The sequence below is a fragment of the Heptranchias perlo genome, chromosome 1 (genome assembly GCF_035084215.1).
Source record: "Heptranchias perlo isolate sHepPer1 chromosome 1, sHepPer1.hap1, whole genome shotgun sequence".
In the NCBI taxonomy this organism is placed as follows: domain Eukaryota; kingdom Metazoa; phylum Chordata; class Chondrichthyes; order Hexanchiformes; family Hexanchidae; genus Heptranchias; species Heptranchias perlo.
The window spans coordinates 180,589,257-180,610,428 of record NC_090325.1 but is presented as its reverse complement, the minus strand read 5'-3'; the positions used below and the strand labels follow the sequence as shown (position 1 = coordinate 180,610,428).

The 21,172-nt window shown below is 41.2% G+C and overlaps 1 protein-coding gene across 2 annotated transcripts in view; it reads right to left on the bottom strand.

The window, feature by feature from the left end:
- The window catches only part of LOC137328332 (serine/threonine-protein phosphatase 2A 55 kDa regulatory subunit B gamma isoform), a 338,393-nt gene that overhangs the window by 110,016 nt on the left and 207,205 nt on the right, over positions 1–21,172 (bottom strand). For both annotated transcript variants that reach the window (XM_067994329.1, XM_067994330.1), the window contains one exon: positions 12,049–12,161. In XM_067994329.1, the coding sequence (XP_067850430.1) occupies positions 12,049–12,161 (113 nt within the window). The remainder of the gene's footprint in view (positions 1–12,048; positions 12,162–21,172) is intronic.

The window sequence follows — 21,172 nt, the reverse complement described above, 5'->3', positions numbered from 1 at the left end:
TCATCTGCCATGTGTCTGCCCATTTCACCAGTCTGTCTATGTTCTCCTGAAGTCTGTTACCATCCTCCACATTGTTGACAACATTTCCGAGTTTTGTGTCATCTGCAAACTTGGAAATTATACTCTCTATACCCAAGTCCAGGTCATCAACATATATCAAAAAGAGCAGTGGTCCCATTACTGACCCCTGGGGAACACAACAGTATATTTCCCTCCAGCCTGAAAAACAACCATTCACCACTACTCTCTGCTTTCTGTCCCCTAGCCAATTTTGTACCCATGCTGCCACTGTCCCTTTAATCCCATGGGCTTTAATTTTGCTAACAAGTCTATTATATGGTACTTTATCAAATGCCTTTTGAAAGTCGGACCATATACACATCAACCACAGTACCCTCATTAACCCTCTCTGTTACTTCATCAAGGAACTCAATCAAATCAGTCAAACACTATTTTCTTTTCACAAATCAGTTCTCATTTCAAAGTTATCCATTTGATCCTTATTTTTCCATTATACTTCAATCTTACATTGTTATTTATTGCTGAATAGCAAAACTAACAGCAATTTGGGAAGCAGAGAAGTCAAGTTGGTTGGACGATAGAACTCTGAAGAGCTGGGAGGTAGAAAAGTGAGAAGCAACAGTACCACCATTAGCAGGAGGTTTTAATTACAACATGACAAGTTTACTTAGGTAGTTTCTATTATAAATGTGGACATAGCAATTCATGACTGAAATAATTGACAACAGGAAGTTGAAGTTTTGTAGACAGGAAATTTGCAAAGGCACAAGACTTTTAATATAACACTTGTTGATTGCCCATGGCATTACACACATAGTGTCAAGACCAAGGGTAATCTTCAGTTAAAGCTGGTTAGAGGCCAGAGAATAATTGGACCAGGGTGTGCAGACATAAATCCATCCATATTTTAAATAGATGCATTCTGTCTTCATTTTTATATTTTCATTATAAATTCCGATGTCCACATTTATAATGGAAATTGCTTTTGTAAACTTGCCATATTGCAATTTCACCTGTCAGTGATGCCACTGCAGCGCCCTTATGTGGGAGGTATAATTACCGCATGACAAGTTTACATGGGCAGTTTCCATTATAAATTTGGACATCGGAATTTAGAATGCAACACACGCACACACACACACTGGAGAATGTACCATGAACAGAAAATACTCACCCCAAAATTTTTCTCCTTCAAGGAAATGTTAGTAAGGTGGGATGAAAATGTGATGTTGCCCTATATCTCCGGATGTAAATGCACCACAACATGTAATACTGAGCTATACAAGTCAGAAAGGTTTAATCCCTGGACTGTGATGGGTTAGCTGACCTCAAACTGGGGCAGCCATGGGCACTACAATTGACAATTGGTCTCAGTATCACTGAATTAAGGATGGGGGAAGAAAAATGATCAGCCAGGGTTTCCACTCCAAATGAGTAATCCCAGCTGACAGTTACATTTGTATGGACATTGTGCAAGGACAGGATCAAGTTTGGTTGTGACTCCCTCTAGGCCTATATCCAAATCATTGACATATACATTGACAGAAGTGACCCTAAAACTGAACCCACTACCCATTTTCAACCACTCTGAAAAACTGCCCTCAACCCCTACTTTATTTTTGTCTTTCTAACAAATTTTTAATCGTTTGCTATCCTCACCCTAAATTCCATACCCCTTAATCATCTCTAATCAACTCCCGTATGATACTTTATCCAAAGTCCATGTACACTACATTTCTCTCCTCTACCTCATCTGTTACCTCCTGAAAGAATTCTATGAGGTTTGTCAAGCACAATTGTTCCCTTTGAACTATTTTCTCTTTCAGATATATGGTAAATTTCATCCCTAATGACTCTAACATCTGTAGTAGAATTTTTTTTTAAAACTAACTGGCCTGTAATTACCCAGATTAGCTGTCTCCCTTTTAAAAATGGGTACCACATTGGCCTCGCTCCAGTCCTCCAGCACACATCCACACTCAATAGAGCTCTGGAATATAACTCCTAGGGTCTCAGCAATTTCCTCCCTCATCAACCCTCAGGATTAGGATGTATCATGTCGAGTGCTGGTGCTTTATCTTCTTTTAGCCTAACTTATCTAAAATTTTCCTTTTATCCATCATAATGGACCAGATTTTCTTGTCAAAATAACGGTGAGGCCAATGGTCCTCGCCATTATTTATGCGCAAATGGCACAGCAACTTCAGGCGAGGGTCAGGTGCACGGTTAAATTCAAATATCCACAAGTTGCCGTCCGAGTTGCGTTGTTCCGCTGTTAGCTTCATGAAAACGGCATCTCACTGTCTGCCTCACCATTGAAATGCATTGAATGGCGTGAAATTGCTGTATTTGCACGGTGGATATGAACTAAACACATCACAGAAAGTTAAGTCTTGTCATTTCAAGTCTAAGTATCCTTTTAATGATGTGATAAGTGTTAATTACTCCCAATCCACCTCTCTGGCACTGAAAATAAACTATTACAAATGTGGAGTTTTATTCCTTCAGGTATTAATTGTTGTTGGAGATTTTAAAATGTCAAACTTTAAATTAATTTTTTTTTACTTTTCCTTTCTGGCTCTTTTTTTTCCCCTCTCTTAATCCAATCTTCCTTTCCCTCTCTTTATTTCTCTTTCTGTACCTGATTTGACATTGAATTCACCCCCTTTCAATTACACTTCCTTCTCAGTCCTTGCGCTGTTTATTTCTCAATCCTTCAATCTGATTGGATAAGGAAATAGACAGTTGCTTGCCCTGTTCACTCAGGTCCCAGATGCCGTGTTGCCCTCGCTGCGCCGTTATCAGCGATCACTTTCAGCAACTCGCCACGCAAAAAATTTATAAACCTAAATGTGCAAGGACAAGTCTAACTAACGGCAGATGCTATTAGATGCCCTGCTGCAGCAAAATCTGGCCCAATATCGCTAATTTTACACTTAATCACTTCAGGATTCACCACCTCGCAGACATTCTGCTCTTTAGTAAAGACCAATGTGAAGTACGTATTAAATAACTCTGCCAATTTTTGATCATCCACAAATTGGCAATTCTCTCCTTTCAGGGGTCCCAACTTGTTTTTAACTTTTTACTGATATACTTGTCAAATATTTCACTGATCCATTTGATGTTTTTTTTTGAAGTGTTGCCCTCATACCCCTTTGTAGCTTTCCTTATCCCATTCTTTATATCTTTTCTTATTTTCTCTTATTCTCTTTCAGTTTTTACATTATTATTCTTATGAACTCTCTTTTTCAATTTTAATTGGTTTATTATCAGTGTTTATTGATGGCATTCTGAAACTATACCTTTAGCCATGCATTGATTTCCCTAATCTTCCCGTCCTTCCATGTTCTAGCGTATAGCTGGGGAAATAATCCTGAGATTACCACCTCTGAAGTCCTGCTCCTAAACTGGTTTCCTAATATCCTAAATTCATCTTGCAGAGCTTCCGGCCTTTCTTCACCTACATCATTGGCTTCCACGTGGACCAAGATGACTGGTTGCTCTCCATCTTCTTACAAAATCTTTTCCAGTCTAAGTGATATATCCCTTACCCTAACACCTGGGAGACAACAAATAATCCAGGACGGTCAGTCTGGCTTGCAAAGCATTGTGAGAGTCCCTCGAGCTATTGAATCCCCAGTCATTACTACATTTCTCGTGTGAAAATTGAATGTTTGTCTCCCCGCCTTGACTCAGCTCAGCTCTTGTTTGCTGGTGCTATTGGTAATTATTTGATGGTCCTCCCTCATTTTCCTCACAGGAAGCTAGAGTTTCAAATCTGTTTGAGAGCACAAATTGCTCTGGGCGCTCCTGTTCGAACCTTTTCTGGCCCTCTTTCCCCATCCCTCAGATAGTCATCTAACTTCCTGAAACCCTACCTCTCAAATTCTCACTTCACTTCTCTCCCTCCCCCAAGGCAATCAATGCCTCTTCCGGGTTTCGCACCCAGTAGCCAGCATGATTGACAGGCTGGCTGCCTCTCAGCAGAGAGGAGCTACACATCTGAGAAGGGAGGGAACCATTGGGAGAGAGATGGGGGAGAGGGGCGACATTGGAGATCGGATGAGGCGGCGGGTGGGGGGAGGTCCAGGCGACATCAGAGATCGGAGGGGAGTCCAGGCGACATCGGAAATCAGACTTGGTGTGGGGGGGGGGGGGGGGGGCGTCCAGGCAGCATCGGTTTTAAGGTATGTTTGTTAACTTTTTTTTTTACAATGGAAAATGTCAAAATGTCATTTTATTTAATTTATTTTTCATTGATTCGGCCCTTCCCACCTGCTTTCACCAGGCGTAAATCCTGGGAAAGCTGCCCAGCTAAGGTTAAAATCATTTTAAGTGTCCAATACACAAAATATAAAGTACCTTGCGTACCTCAATGAGGTACATTGCCCCTTTAAGTATCAGCCCACCAGATTTAAGTGGGGGCAGGACTTCCTGGTGACTGCTGTGCACACGCACACAGATTTGACAGAGTCTAATGCAAAAATGCACGGGTTGGAGCCGGGATGTCTGCCCGCTCCCAAAAACATCGATTTTGTCTGTCCCCCCGCCTCCAACCCACCCAGTCTTGGGGGCTAAAATTGAGCCCCAATTGTTCAAAACTCCCATATCTTAAAGGAATGACACATCACTGTCCTGCCCTCTGCTGCCATTTTTAAATTTAGTTTGTTCTACTTAAAATGTTAAAGAATAAACATGAAATTTAGCCCAAAATTCAAAGCTACCTCAACAGTTTGACCAAACACTGCTTTTAAAAAATTTGGTTGAATTAAAATGTGTCGTTTGGCTTTATTTACATGATTATACCATTGCCAAAATGGGATCATTGCTGTAATACCACTAGAAATAAAATGGTTATAAGGAAGGAAGGACAGACAGACAATTTTGTATTTATATTGCTCCTTCACATCCTTAGGACGTCCCAAAGCGTTTCACACCAATCAATTACTTTTGAAGGGTAGTAACTGTTATATGTGCAAATGCTGCAGCCAATTTGCACAGAGCAAAGTCCCATAAACAGGAAATTAGATAAATAACCGGTTAATCAACTTTTGGTTGTTGCTCTAGGGAAAATGTTGGACAGGACACTGGGAGAACAATTTTTTGAACAATGCTATGGGATCTTCTACCTGAACAAGCAGACAGGGCCTCAGTTTAATGTCCCATCCGAAAGACACCACCTCCAACAACGTAGCACTTCCTCAGTACTGCGCCTAAGTGTCATCCCAGATTATGTACACTAGTAGTCCTGGAGTGGGGCTTGAACCCGCAACCTTCTGAGGTGAGGATGCTATCAACAGAGCCAAACTGAATGGGAATTTCCATTGGGGTAGGATTTCTTGGGAGCTTACACTGTCCAACTGTGGGGCAACTGGAAAGGTAATGCATGTATTGTTGGTGTAAATGTCAATCTGAGGAGCCTTACTTGCTAAAGTTCTGAATTGGGGAATCTTGATTGTTCATCTTGGAAGTCTAGGCACCTAATGGGGTACGTCTTCAGATGTGATCTAGGAAGCTTTCAGCATCTGGCTGAGGAAATCTGGAGCATTACTTAGAAGATTGAATGTTTGACAGAAAAGCTTGACTGGTGCTCTGGGGATGTTTGAGAATTTGACAGTTGAACTGTTTCAGTTCTGACCAAGGGTCTCCATATGAAACATTGACTTATTTTAGATGTTTATGAACCTGCTGTGCTTCCAATGTTTTCTGCTTTTAGTTCAGATTCACAGCATTGCAGGCTTTTTTTCTTTTTATGTGAACTGTTAGACTTTTACCCAAGAGGCTTTAAGCCATCATCCAAAAGCCCTGCAGCATGTGAGCAGACTCAAGCACATCAATTCAAGAATTTAGAAAAGATAGGTTCCTTCAGCTTGCTTTGAAGATTAATTTAAAAGGCTAATAGAATGCTAGCCTTCATCTCAAGGGGGCTGGAATACAAAGGGGTGGAAGTTATGCTACAGTTGTATAAAACTCTGGTTTGACCGCATCTGAAGAACTGCATTCAGTTCTAGGCACTGCACCTCAGAAAAGATATATTGGCCTTGAAGGGAGCACAGCGCAGATTCATCAGAATGATACAAGAGCTAAAAGGGTTAAATTATGAGAACAGGTTGCATAGACTAGGCTTGTATTCCCTTTAGTATAGAAGATTAAGGGGTGATCTAATTGAGGTATTTAAGATGATAAAGGATTTGATAGGGTAGATAGAGGGAAAATTATTTCCTCTGATGAGAGTGTACAGAACAAAGGGGCATAACTTTAAAATTAGAGCTAGGCCATTCAGGGGTGATGTTAGGAAGCATTTCTTCATACAAAGGGTAGTGGAAAATTGGAACTCTCTCCCCCAAAAAAGCTGTTGAGGGAAGGTAAATTGAAAATTTCAAAACCGATTTAATAGGTTTTTGTTAGGTAAGGGTAGCGAGTGATATGGAAACAAGGCAGGTAAATGGAGTTAAGATACAGATTAGCCATGATCTAATTGAATGGCAGAAAATGCTCGAGGGGCTGAATGGCCTACTACTATTGCTATGTTTTTATGTAGCATATGAGTAGACTCAAGCACATCAATTAAAGAAAATCAACCTTCAGGTTATCTAGAAAAGAAAGGATCCTTTAACTTGCTTTGAAGATTAAACTCAAAGGATCATAGAGGAAGCATAAACAGCTTTATGAGTTGCAACAATTATCACTATGGTTTTATTGCTTTGGGAGTATTGTAAATAATAGTAGGAATGGACATCTGAAAAAGATTCTATTTGGTTTCAATCTAGTGACTTATACCCAGGTCCAAATCCGAGCAATTCTACTCATCCAAAATTTGTTTTAAAAAAAAGACTGCAGATATAATGCCAGGTTCTTTAAATCTGCCTGCATTGACTAATTAGGAATTCAATACGGTTTTAAAAAATATTCCCTGTAGCAGTCATAGATAGCAATTAACACCTGCAGCATTCAGCTGCTAGCCACCTTTGGTTTACTTCAGCTTTGAATCATCTTGATTAATAGGGACATCACTCTATCCCAGTTCTCACTGCACACCAATACAGACACAATTAGCACCAGCTTGTCCAACCTGTCCTGCCTCTTGACAGCCATAAAGAATGAAAATGCAGCAGACAGGTGCCCAAAAACACCGCAGACTAACAGATAAAACAGCTTTGTTCTGTCTGCGTTCAATGGCAAACAAAAGCAGGTTAGCTGGTAGAGATTTTTTTTCTCTGTTCGTTCTTTAAAAAAAACTATAGTAAAAAAAAAACCTCAAAATATACGTACTGGTGCTTGGTGTGCACAAAGTTAAATGTCACATCCACTTTAAACATGAACAGAAACAATGTAAAGTATGACTTTTGTCATGCAGACATACTAAAAATGACTGTTTCTAATAAGAAGTGGAAATTTCTACCATATCAGCTCTTGGGAAGTCTGGGCTTGGCTTATAGTCTGTCAGCAGTCCTCAGTTTCCTGCATGCTTCCAAATAGAACTTTTGTAACATTTTTAAATAAGATGTTTGTATTAATGTAAATACACCTAATCATACAAAGGGCATTAAAAATGTCAACCACTGCATGTTAGAGCTGCATAACTCTACAATTATTTTATGTCATATCTAAAGTGTTCCCTAAAATCAGGACCTTTCTGAAAGAATGGAAATAAAATTCTTCTTCACTGGGATGTGGCTTCAAAAACTCCAGCACCCATTGTTGTTTTCCCAGTAGTCTTTGTGGATGAGAATTTAAGGGGAAAAAAACTTTCACAATATTAATGCAAGTCATAATGTTCTAAAGGTGGCAGAACATTTACTCTTTAAAACATATCGGATATAGATGATCTTGGTTCAAAACAGACTCAGTCTCTTTCGTTCTATATTTTATTCATCCAGGACTCCCCAAACCAATCAATGATAACCAATCTAATTTTCCAGGTCATCAAGATTGAATGCATTTTTGCAGGAATTCTACAAGGTTGGAATAGCACTGCAATTCTTATGTAATTTGCACCACCACAAGCTCTCCTCAACTTATTTAAGCTCCCAAAGGAGGGTAGGAACCACAGGTAAAAAATCTACCAAAGAGAACATTCTGTGAAATGTTTCCACTACGCTCTTCAAATGAATGTGAAAATCAACTTACAATAAGGTTTTCAGCATTGCTGAAAACTGGCATTAAGCCAACGAGTTTATAATTCCCTAATTTGAAGTCAATGGGAATCAGGAGGAAAACTCTCCAGTGGCTGGAGTCATACCTAGCACAAAGGAAGATGGTAGTGGTTGTTGGAGGCCAATCATCTCAGCCCCAGGACATTGCTGCAGGAATTCCTCAGGGCAGTGTCCAAGCCCCAACCATCTTCAGCTGCTTCATCAATGACCTTCCCTCCATCATAAGGTCAGAAATGGGGATGTTCGCTGATGATTGCACAGTGTTCAGTTCCATTCGCAACCCCTCAGATAATGAAGCAGTCCGTGCCCGCATGCAGCAAGATCTGGACAACATCCAGGCTTGGGCCGATAAGTGGCAGATAACATTCGTGCCAGACAAGTGCCAGGCAATGACCATCTCCAACAAGAGAGAGAATAACCACCTCCCCTTGACATTCAACGGCATTACCATCGCCGAATCCCCCACCATCAACATCCTGGGGGTCACCATTGACCAGAAACTTAACTGGACCAGCCACATAAATACTGTGGCAACAAGAGCAGGTCAGAGGATGGGTATACTGTGGAGAGTGACTCACCTCCTGACTCCCCAAAGCCATTCCACCATCTACAAGGCACAAGTCAGGAGTGTGTTGGAATACTCTCCACTTGCCTGGATGAGTGCAGCTCCAACAACACTCAAGAAGCTCGACACCATCCAGGACAAAGCAGCCCGCTTGACTAGCACCCCATCCACCACCAGCACACAGTGGCTGCAGTGTGTACCATCCATAGGATGCACTGCAGCAACTCACCAAGGCTTCTTCGACAGCACCTCCCACACCCGCGACCTCTACCACCTAGAAGGACAAGGGCAGCAGGCACATGGGAACACCACCACCTGCACGTTCCCCTCCAAGTCACACACCATCCCGACTTGGAAACATATCGCCGTTCCTTCATCGTCGCTGGGTCAAAATCCTGGAACTCCCTACCTAACATCATTGTGGGAGAACCTTCACCACAAGGACTGCTGCGGTTCAAGGCGGCTCACCACCACCTTCTCAAGGGCAATTAGGGATGGGCAATAAATGCTGGCCTTGCCAGCGACGCCCTCATCCCATGAATGAATTTTTAAAAAATTATACTTCATCTATATTTTTTGAATCTCAGTATTTCACAAACTATGCTTCATTCCTCACATACAGCCAATGATGTTTAAAAATATTAATTGGATCCATACCCATTTCCTGTCTCATTTCATTGAAGATACAATGTCTATTCCTGGCCCAGACCCCATTGACATTTAATGTATTTTATAATCTTTGCTTTATTAACCTATGCTTAAGTACGATTCCTGAGCAAGTTTGACTGGAGTTGGAGATTAAAGAAAAGAGCTGAATACTGGAAATCTGAAATAAAGACAGAAAAAATAATGCTCCAAATATATAAAAGGATCATCAGCATCATTAAAAAGGTGGAGTCCCTAACAAAGAGTTGCTCCCAAAACATTAACCTACATTCTCTTTCAGATGTTAATTAACCTGCTATACACTGACACAATTGACATGATCTGGAAATTGTCCAGTCTTTATTTATGAAGATTTATGTGAACAATTAATTAAAGCACAATTCCTGATCACCATGATATTTCTGTCCAACTTATGTCTAAAGAATCTATGTGTTTTTAACACTGCCTATTTTAAAGGCTGCTTAAAAAATGTGCACCACTGACTACAACCAATGATCTATCTATTCTTTCTTGCTCCATATAGCTTCAAGCTAAAACACCTGTAATTCCAGTGTGTAAAAGCACCAAGAAATAAACAAAAGAAAAGAAAAATATTTTTTCAATCTTTTCCCCACTCCTATTGGGAAGGACTTGTACCACTTTATCAAGTGTGATATGTTTGTTTTTGAAATATTGAGCTCATTCTGCAAACAACCAACATGTGTTGGAACAAATTTAATTTCAAAGGTAGGCACTGCGTTTAGTTCCCTGAACAACCAAGTCAAATTGCTTCATCCAGGGCACACAAAATTACATCTGAACAACTTCATGAAGTATTGATATTTAGCCTGCACTGTATTGCATGTCTCAACAGAAATAAAATAAATAGGGTTTGTGTAAAAAAAAAGCCTGGGGAGAGATTACTTCCTTCAAACTACTAACAAAAAGTCCACAGCAAGTTCGGTTCAAACAAAATGTTCTTTAAAATGCACATACCACTCACATTCCAGACTGAAATCCTTTGTCAAAATTTGGAATTCTTTTTCCTACAGTTTTAACGAAGTCTCCCCTCAAAACAAAAACCTGCTTGTAACATTTCAAGATTTTTACCCAATCTTTCTGAAAGGGATTTTGGTTTAATTTATATTATGATGTTGCTATGAAGTTCAATTCGGCTCACTCACGGTTATCTCCCAGAGAATCAAGCTATCCAGGTTGTTGTTTAAGACAAATTAGTTGCAATACCAGCTGCAGAATTGGTTATTTCTGCAAACCACATTAGTTTGAGACAACAGGAGTCATTGTATCTTTAATATTGGAATGCGATTCATTCAGGGACATCCCAGCAAAACAATGTGGTTGCCTTAGCTCTCACACAAGAGAGGGAAGTTACTCATTCAAGGTGAGAAGTTTGACTGGCAGCTTAGTGAGCAATACTTTGACAGTGAGTTGAGGGAGGGGTCAGAGGTCAATCTTTGTCTGTATCTGTGTGTGGCTGGCTGTCTGTCTGTCTGTCTCTCTTTCTGCAGCAGAGGAGACTTGAACAGTCAGAGTGAGATAGCAAGGTCTCACATTTTAAAGATAATTGGCAGTCAGTTCAAAGGTTGCTGACTTATCAAGTGAGTTAGGCCTATAGCAAACAGCAAATTGCATAATTTATTATTTTCCATGATACAAGGAATAATAAGGTACTGATTGAACCTTGCTGTTCATTCATATAAAAGAAGCCAGCCTATTGGTTTACAATTGGCTTCATCTCACTCAAGTACTTTTCAGTCCATCTTCCGAAAAATAGGAGAAACGCACATGGTGGCACACGCAAGATCATAGCATTCAGTACACACAGAGGGGTTTATTATTATGGGGGTCTTGTTGTTAAGGCTTCTGGGCCATGGTATAATTTAACTAGATATCAAGCACTAAAAGTACTCTTCAGATCACTGGCGATGCACAAACTGCTTATGGGAAGGACTGATGACGCTGATCCCAATTTTAACATTCCTAACCCTAACACCTATTTTAACAAAGAGTTTCTACTCGAGGCATTAACCTTTATTTCTCTTTTCAGATACTACCATTGACTGTTTTTAATTTCAGATTTCTATTATCCTTTATATTGTGCATTTTATTTATGCTTATGTTGGGATATCAACTTTGAGTTGTTTTCTCAGTTGCATTAATAATAAGTTGTTACCTGAACATTCACACTGTGCATTCTCAAAAATTGTTCTGTATAACAAAACAAAATGTTTGAACTTGGTTCCTGAATTGTTTTCTGGAGCTCCTTTTTGTTTTTGCTTTCATCATCCAGTGCAAGGAATGTGTACAGTGAGATGACGGGGGTAAATTACATACACTAAGAGTCTTTACAATAAAACAGATGAGTTGACAAAAGGAACAAAATTCCAATTTTGGAGGGATTTTCTGGTGAATTTGAAGGTCACCAATTTTTCCATTAATGCCATCACCTGATTTAATTTCAACATCATGGAACTACCTACATGATACGATTTCTATATAATTGAACATGCTGGAAGACGCTTTGATCCCTACCTGGCCTTCTCCAAGTTATTATCGTAACACGGATGTAGGTGAGTGTATTATCACTGCACCCACTTATTAATCTGCCAAAGTTCTATTTGTGAAGTGTACACTCACCTGCAGCACTGTAACTGTAGATAGATCCTTCATTCTACCTTCTTCATCTTTGAGGTTGTAACCTTCTGGCCTCTTGTCCCTTTCACTGACTTTCCACAGTTTAATAGTTTTATCTACAAGAATCAAAGGGCAATATACAGTGTCAGCTTCAAGCAATACATGATAGAGCTAAATAATATTGACTGACCTGAAAAAATAAAAGTTACAATTTTTTCTATCCACATGTATGTCATATTTTAACACTGCTGATCAAATGACCCATCCAAACTGATGCCAATTATATGTACTACAGGGTGAAACATTCAGAGATCCAAATAAACATAAAATGTGTAACAGTTGTTTAACAGAAAATTTGATAAGATTACTTGCCATCATAATAAGGTTAGGAACATAAAAAGATCTATACCTTCGCATCATTTTAACTTTATGTTGCATCGGTAATTGATTCAATTTTGAAGACATCAACAGAGTTAGTATTTACTGGACCATATGGCAGTCTATTCCAGAAACTAATGACTCCAAGTGCAAAGAATAAGTTTAGCTGGTGACTTCCATTTACAATCTTGTCCTCTGCTGACTTTCCCCTGGTTTTATATAATAAAACAGCTCTCTACATCCATCTTATGTATTCCTTTCCTTTAGTGGATAGCCCGTTTCAGGAGGTGGTCACCCCACAGTTTAAGAAAGTGCAGGCAAAGATGGGCTGGGTGACCGCCAGACAAGGAGGACCAGGCAGGTAGTGCAAGAGTCCCCTGAGGGCATCTCGCCTCTAACCCAGTATTCTGAATACTGGTGAGGGAGAGGGTTCGCCTGAGGAGTGCAGCCAGAGCCAAGACCACAGCACCATAGGTGGCTCAGCTGTACAAGAGGGGGAGGAGAAAGGTCAAGAGAGCGATAGTGATATGGGATTCTATAGTTAAGGGAGCAGTACGTTTCTGGCCCAACAAAGGAGGCATTGCTAGACTTGGTTCTGGGGAAGAGGAGGGCCAAATGGAGCAAGAGTCAGTGGGGGAAAATTTAGAGAACAGTTATCATAGTATCATAAGGTTTAGAATAGCCATGGAAAAGGACACGGACCACTCTAAAGTAAAAATACTCAATTGGAGGAGGGCCAATTTCAGTGGGATAAGAACTGAACTGGCCCGGGTAAATTGGAATCAAAGATTTGCAGGCAAAACTGTAATTGAACAATGGGCAGCCTTTAAGGAGGAGATGGTTCAGGTACAGTCTATTCATTGCCACGAGGGAAAATGGTAGGGCAATTAAAGCCAGAACTCCCTGGATGACAAAAGAGATAAAGAGTAAGATGAAGCAGAAAGAAGGGGCATAGGACAGATGTCAGGTTGGTAACACAAATGAGAACCAGGCTGAAGATAGAAAGTTCAGAGAGGAAGTGAAAAAGGAAATAAGAGGGGCAAAGAGAGAGTATGAGAATAGACAGACAGCAAACATAAAAGGGAATCCAAAAGTCTTCTATAGGCATGTAAACAGTAAATGGGTCGTGACAGGAGGGGTGGGGCCGATCAGGGACCAAAAAGGAGATCTGCTCATGGAGGCAGGGAGCATGGCCCAGGTACTAAATGAGTACTTAGCATCTGTATTTACCAAGGAAGAAGATGCTGCCAGAGTTTCAGTAAAGGAAGATGTAGTTGAGATACTGAATGGGCTAATAATTGATAAACAGGAGGTACTAGAAAGGCTAGCTGTACTTAAAGTAGATAAGTCACCCGGTCCGGATGGGATGCACCCTGGGTTGCTGAGGGAAGTAAGGGTGGAAATTGCGGCGGTACTGGCCATAATCTTACAAACATCCTTTGATACAGGGATGGTGCCAGAGGACTGGGGAATTGCAAATGTTACACCCTTGTTCAAAAAGTGTGTATGGATAAACCCAACAACTACCGGGCCAGTCAGTTTAACCTCGGTGGTGGGGAAGCCTTTAGAAAAGATAATCCAGGACAGAATTAGCAGTCACTTGGACAAGTGTGGATTGATTAGGGAAAGCCAGCACAGATTTGTTAAAGGCAAATTGTATTTAACTAACTTGATAGAGTTTTTTGATGAGGTACCAGAGAGGGTTGATGAGCGCAATGCAGTTGATGTGGTGTATATGGACTTTCAAAAGGCATTTGATGAAGTGCCGCATAATAGGCTTGTCAACAAAACTGAAGCCCATGGAATAAAGGGGACAGTAGCAGCATGGATACAAAATTGGCTAAGTTAAAAGAAGCAGACAATAGCGGTGAATGGTTGTTTTTCAGATTGGAGGGAGGTAGACAGTGATGTTCCCAGGGGTCAGTACTAGGACCACTGCTTTTCTTGATATATACTAATGACTTAGACTTGAGTGTACAGAGCACAATTTCCAAATCTGCAGATGTCACAAAACTTGGAAGTGTCGTGAACAGTGAGGAGAATAATGATAGACTTCAAGAGGATATAGACAAGCTGGTGGAATGGGCGGACACATGGTAAATGAAATTTAACCCAGAAAAATATGAAGTGACACATTTTGGTAGGAAGAACGAGGGGAAGCAATATAAACTAGAGGGCACAACTCTCAAAGGGATACAGGAACAGAGAGATCTGGGGGTATATGGGCACAAATCTTTGAAGGTGGCAGGGCAGGTTGAGAAAGCGGTTAAAAAAGCATACGAGATCCTGGGCTTTATAAATAGAGGCATTGAGTACAAAAGCAAGGAAGTCATGATGAACCTTTATAAAACACTGGTTCGACCACAACTGGAGTATTGTGTCCCGTTCTGGGCACCACACTTTGAGAAAGATGTGAAGGCCTTGGAGAGGATGCAGAAAAGATTAACGAGAATGATTCCAGGGATGAGGGGCTTTAGTTATGTGGATAGACTGGAGAAGCTGGGGTTGTTCTCCTTGGAACAGAGAAGGTTGAGGGGAGATTTGATAGAGGTGTTTAAAATCATGAAGGGTCTGGACAGAATAGATAGAGAGAAACTGTGCCCATTGGCGAAACGGTCAAGAACCAGAGGACATAGATTTAAGGTGATTGGCAAAAGAACCAAAGGTGAGATGAGCAAAAGCTTTTTTAACACAGCGAGTGGTTAGGATCTGGAATGCACTGCCAAAAGGGATGGTGGAGGCAGATTCAATCTTGGCTTTCAAAAGCGAACTGAATAAGTACTTGAAAGGAAAAAATTTGCAGGGCTACGGGGATAGGGCGGGGGAGTTGGACTCGCTGGATTGCTCTTGCATACAGCCGGTGCGGACTTGATGGGCCCAATGGCCTCCTTCCGTGCTGTAACCTTTCTATGATTCTTCCCCCACCCCATTTCATCAGTTTTCCCAGGAGAATACATTTACTTCTCTTAGTTCCTCTTCATAACTTGGACAATCTAAAATCTGGAATCATCTCTGAATCCTTTTCCTTGGCACAATATCGTTTCTCAAGTAAAGTGACCACAGCCAGTCACAAAACAGCATGCTGAAAATTGGTTTGGACCCAGTTTCTGGCCCAAAATAGGCAATGTGCTTGGAGCATGTGCCAGAAGCTGGAGGCCCATCATTGTGCCTGTCTACGTGCGTGCGTGTGCATATACATGTGTGCGTATCTCTCTCTTTCCTCCACCCCATCCCATAGGTGTTCGAAATTAGAATGTCTCTCACCGGAGATTAACAATAATCTACTCTAACTGTCCGATATAATTAGATGACTTCAAAATTAAGCTGGTGGTTTTTTTGAAAATTGAAGCAACGTTAAATGAAGAAAGCACACACACTGTCACAACTTTTTCAAGTTTATAGAACACGAAGAAAATCTACAACAGGTGTGCAATCAGAAGTCATTTTCCCCACACACTTGCGCTGACACACACACACACACACACACACACACACACACACGTGCAGGCAGTCTCTTTTTAAGGATACTCAATATAAATTTCACTGCAGTAAAGGTTTTTAAATTGGTTTTCAAAATTACACGAAGATAAGCTACTGGCAGAAAGTGGTAAAGAAATATATATCATGAACAGTACTGATGCATCCTGAGAAATTAAATACATTACAAATGCTCAGACTGCATAATCTAAATTCAGCTCTCAATCATATCTGGGCAAAAATATCAAGCTAAGTCTGGGCTTTTGGGATAGGTTGAAGACACAAGAGAGCGTTCAAATGATCACAGGATCATAGAATGAGGCCATTCGGCCCATCATGCCTGTGTCGGCTCTTTGAAAGAGCTATCCAATTACTCCCACTCCACTGCTCTTTCCGAAAAGCCCTGAAAAATTTTCCACTTCAGGTATTTATCTAATTCCCTTTTGAAAGTTATTATTGAATCTGTTTCCACCACCCTTTCAGGCAGTGCATTCCAGATCATTACAACTTGCTGCGTAATATTTTTTTTCCCCTCATGTCGCCTCTGGTTCTTTTGCCAATTAACTTATATTTGTGCCATCTGGTTACCAACTCTTCTCCCACTGAAAACAGTTTCTCCTTATTTACTCTATCAAAACCCTTCATGATTTTGAACACCTCTATCAAATCTCTCCTTAACCTTCTCTGCTCTAAGGAGAACAGCCCCAGTTTCTCTAGTATCTCCACGTAACTGAAGTCTTTCATCCCTGGTACCATTCTAGTCAATCTCCTCTGCACCCTCCCTAAAGCCTTGACATCCTTCCTAAAATGTGGTGCACAGAATTGGACACAATATTCCAGCTGGGGCCTAACTAGTGTTTTGTAAAGGTTTAACATGACTTCTTTGCTTTCATACTCTATGCCTCTATTTATAAAACCAAGGATCCTGCATGCCTTTTTAACAGCCTTCTCAACTTGTCCTGCCATCTTCAAAGATTTGTGTACGTATGCCCCCAGGTCTCTCTGTTCCTGCACCCCCTTTAAAATTATGCCATTTAGTTTATTTTATTTTATTTTTTTTTATTCGTTCACGGGATGTGGGCGTCGCTGGCAAGGCCGGCATGTATTGCCCATCCCTAATTGCCCTCGAGAAGGTGGTGGTGAGCCGCCTTCTTGAACCGCTGCAGTCCGTGTGGTGACGGTTCTCCCACAATGCTGTTAGGAAGGGAGTTCCAGGATTTTGAGCCATCTCCTCACTGTTCATACCAAAATGAATCACTTCACACTTCTCTGCATTAAATTTCATTTGCCATGTGTCTGGCCATTTCACCAGTCTGTCTATATCCTCCTGAAGTCTGCTACTATCCTCCTCACTGTTTACTACATTTCTGAGTTTCATTTCATCTGCAAACTTTGAAATTACGCCTGGCATACCCAAGTCCAGGTCATTAATATATATCAAAAAGAGCAGTGGTCCTAACACCGACTCCTGGGGGACGCCACTGCACACTTCCCTCCAGTCTGAAAAACAACTATTCACCACTACTCTCTACTCCCTGTCCCTGCCAATTTCATATCCATACCGACAGTGCCCCTTTACTCCCATGGGCTTCGATTCTGTTAACAAGTCTATTATGTGGTACTTTATGAAATGCTTTTTGACAACATCAACCGCATTACCCTCATCAACCCTCTCTGTTACTTCATTAAAGAACTCAATCAAGTTAGTCAAACACGATTTGCCTTCAAAAAAAATCCATGCTGGCTTTCATTTATTAACCCAATTTTTCTAAGTGCCAATTAATTTTCCGGATTATTGTCTCAAAGTTTCCCCACCGTCGACGTTAGGCTGACTGGCCTGTAGTTGCTGGGTTTATCCCTCTCCCCTTTTGTGAACAAGGGTGTAACATTTGCAATCCCCTAGTCCTCTGGCACCACTCCCATATCAGAGGAGGACTAGAAGATTGTGGCCAGAGCCTCTGCAACTTACACCCTTACTTCCCTCGGCAACCTAGGATGCATTCCCATCTGGACCGGGTGACTTTTCTACTTTGAACGCTGCCAACCTTTTACGTACCTCCTCTTTTTCTATTTTATCCTGTCCAATTTCTCTACTACCTCCTCCTTTACTGCTACATTGGCACCATCCTCTTCTTTAGTAAAGACAGATGCAAGCACTCATTTAGCACCTCAGCCATGCTCTCTGCCTCCATAAGACGATCTCCTTTTTGGACCCTAATCGGCCCCACCCTTCCTTTGACAACCTTTAATATTTGTTTATAAAAGACTTGAGTTCCCCTTTATGTTACCCGCTAATCTATTCTCATACACTCTCTTTGCCCCTCTTATTTCATTTCTCAGTTCTCCCTTGTATTTTGTATTCAGCTTGGTTCTCTACTGAATTACGCACCCGACATTTATCATAAGCCTCCTTTTTCTGTTCCATTTTAATCTCTATATCTTGAGTCATTCGAGGAGCTCTAGATTTGGAGGCCCTTCCTTTTTCCCCTCGTGTGAATGCATCTAGTCTGTACTCGAATTATCTCCTCTTTGAAGGCCTCCCATTGGTCATTTACTGTTTTACCTGCCAATCTTTGATTCCATTCAACCTGAGCCGGATCTCCTTCAATTCACTGAAATCAGCCCTCCTCCAGTCAAGTATTTTCACCTTGGATTTTTCCTTGTCCTGTTCCATATCCACCCTAAGCCTAATGATATTGTGATCACTGTTTCCCAAATGCTCCACCACTGAAGCATGCTCCACTTGCCCCACTTCATTTCCCAGAACTAGAGCCAGCACTGCTTCCTTCCTTGTTGGGCTGGAAACATACTGATAAAGAAAGTTCTTTTGTAAACATTTCAGGAATTCCTCCCCTTCTTTGCCCTCTACAGTGTTATTTTCCCAGTCTACATGAGGATAATTGACATCCCCCATTATTACGAAGCTATATTTCTTGCATCTTTCTGCAACTTGTCTGCAAATTTGCTTCTCTATTGCCTTCCCACTATTTTGTGGCCTATAGTATACATCCAGTGTTTTAATAGCTCCTTTATTGTTCCTTAATTCCAACCAAATAGATTCTATCTTTGAACCCTCAAGTACATCAACCCTTTCTAGTGCTGTAACAGTATCTTGGATCAATACTGCCATCCCTTCCTTTTTTCTCTTCCTTATCTTTCCTTTCCTTATCTTTCCTGAATACATTGTAGCCAGGAATATTAAGTTCCCATTCCTTCTCTTGTTTGAGCCAGGTCTCTGTTGTTGCCACTATATCATAATCCCATATGGCTACTTGTGCCTGCAGCTCACTAACCTTCCGTTCCGTGCATTTACGCACATGTACTCTAAACCCATCTTAATCTGTCTTGCATTTCCCCCCGTCTGATTCCTCTTATTTCTGAACTATTCTTCATTCTAATGCTGTTCGTCTCTCCCAGTCCTCTGTGCACCTTGTATCTCCTCTCTATTGCTTCATCCTGGTGCTCCAACCCCAGCCAAATTAGTTTAAACCCTCCCCGACAACACGAGTTAAACTCCCTGCGACGATATTGGTCCCAGCCGTTGAGGTGCAACCCATCCATCTTGAACAGATCCCTCCTGCCCCAGAACTGGTCCCAATGCCCCAGGAATCTGAAGCCCTCCCTCCTGCACCATTTCTCCAGCCACGTGTTAACTTGTCTTATCTTACTACTCCTATACTCACTAGCACATGGCACTGGGAGTAATTTAGAGATTACTACCTTTGAGGTCCTGCTCTTTAACTTCCTCCCTAGTTCCTGAAAATCTGTCTGTAGGACCTCAACCCTTTTCCTACCTATGCCATTGGTTCCAACATAAACCATGATTTCTGGCTGTTCCCCTTCCCCCCTGCAAAATGTTTTGCACCCGTTCAGCGATATCCTTCATCCTGGCAGCAAGGAGACAACACACCATGTGAGACTCATGTCGGCAGTTGCAGAATTGCCTGTCTATCCCCCGACTATTGAATCCCCTATGACCATTGCAGTTCCACACTTTGCTGTGCACCCTGTGCAGTCATTTGCCCTGTGCCATGGATGTGCTCTGGACTGCACTCCCGAGGTGTCGTCACCCTCTCCGGTACTCAGTACTGAAAACCAGTTTGACAGTGCCACACTCCCAGAGGATTCCTGCACAGCCTACCCCTTTCTACCCTGCTGGATGGCCACTCACTTACTATCCTTGTGAACTCTCTGTAGCTGTCGGGTGACCACCTCCTGGAACATGCACTCCAGGAAATTCTCAGCTTCCCTCTCTCCTCAGAAACCCTGAGCTTGTGTTCGAGCAACTGGAGCCACTTCCTGCACATGTGGTTATCCAGGACACATGAAGCGTCCTGGAGTTCCCACATGGCACAGGAATTGCAGGTAACGGGTCTCAGCTGTCCATCATTTTGTTAAAATGATATGTCACTTCCGTTTTATATATATGTTTTTACTTTCGTATCCCCTTACTCCTATTTATTTATTATTTATGTATATCAGATTTTTATTTAATGTAATTCAGATCTCTTTAATGTTGGTATCCTCTACTTACTTAATTTTAATTTTATCCCCTTTAGATCTAATGAAATACTCTGATTATTTATATACCTACTTAGTTACTGTTGCCCCTTGGTTTAAATTACTTAGCACCTCCGTTCCTTCTCACCGAATTCCCACTCTCACCAAATTCCCTGTCACTCTTTTTAGCAGATTCACCCAACTCTCATCAAGCTCTGTGCTTTTGCAAATATCCCTCTACTATATACTCTAAAGAAACACACCAGTTACAACTGGTCAGCCAACTTCCAGCCACAATAATTAACATCTAATTAGGGGCCCACTTACAGCTGATTGGCTGTTAACTGCCACAGACTTGCAGTTTTTTTAAGTTAGAAAACTAGGATAAATTTATCATGTTGTTGCAGAATAGGTTTTATTTTGCATTTTATATTTTGTTTAATTTGGATATTAGAAATTTCAGTTAGAGAAAAAAATTGGCATGTCAAAAAAATATTCAGAAAGCATTTTGAGCAATTTATGGGAATCCAATGGCCAGACTTTGCAGTGTAAAGTAATTGCTGCATTAAAATTGTTTTGTAAATGGCAAATTTAGCAGCTGAAAATATGTCAAGGGCCATTGGGATCAGGGACTACATGTAATATGGCAGAATTAGTCCTAAATTGGCTAACCAGCGGGTTTGTTAGCAACCCACAATGGCTCCCAAGAACGAGCTACAAGACCAGCAGATGCAGAAGGCCAAAAGGAGTGGGACTAAGAAACAGCCCCGCA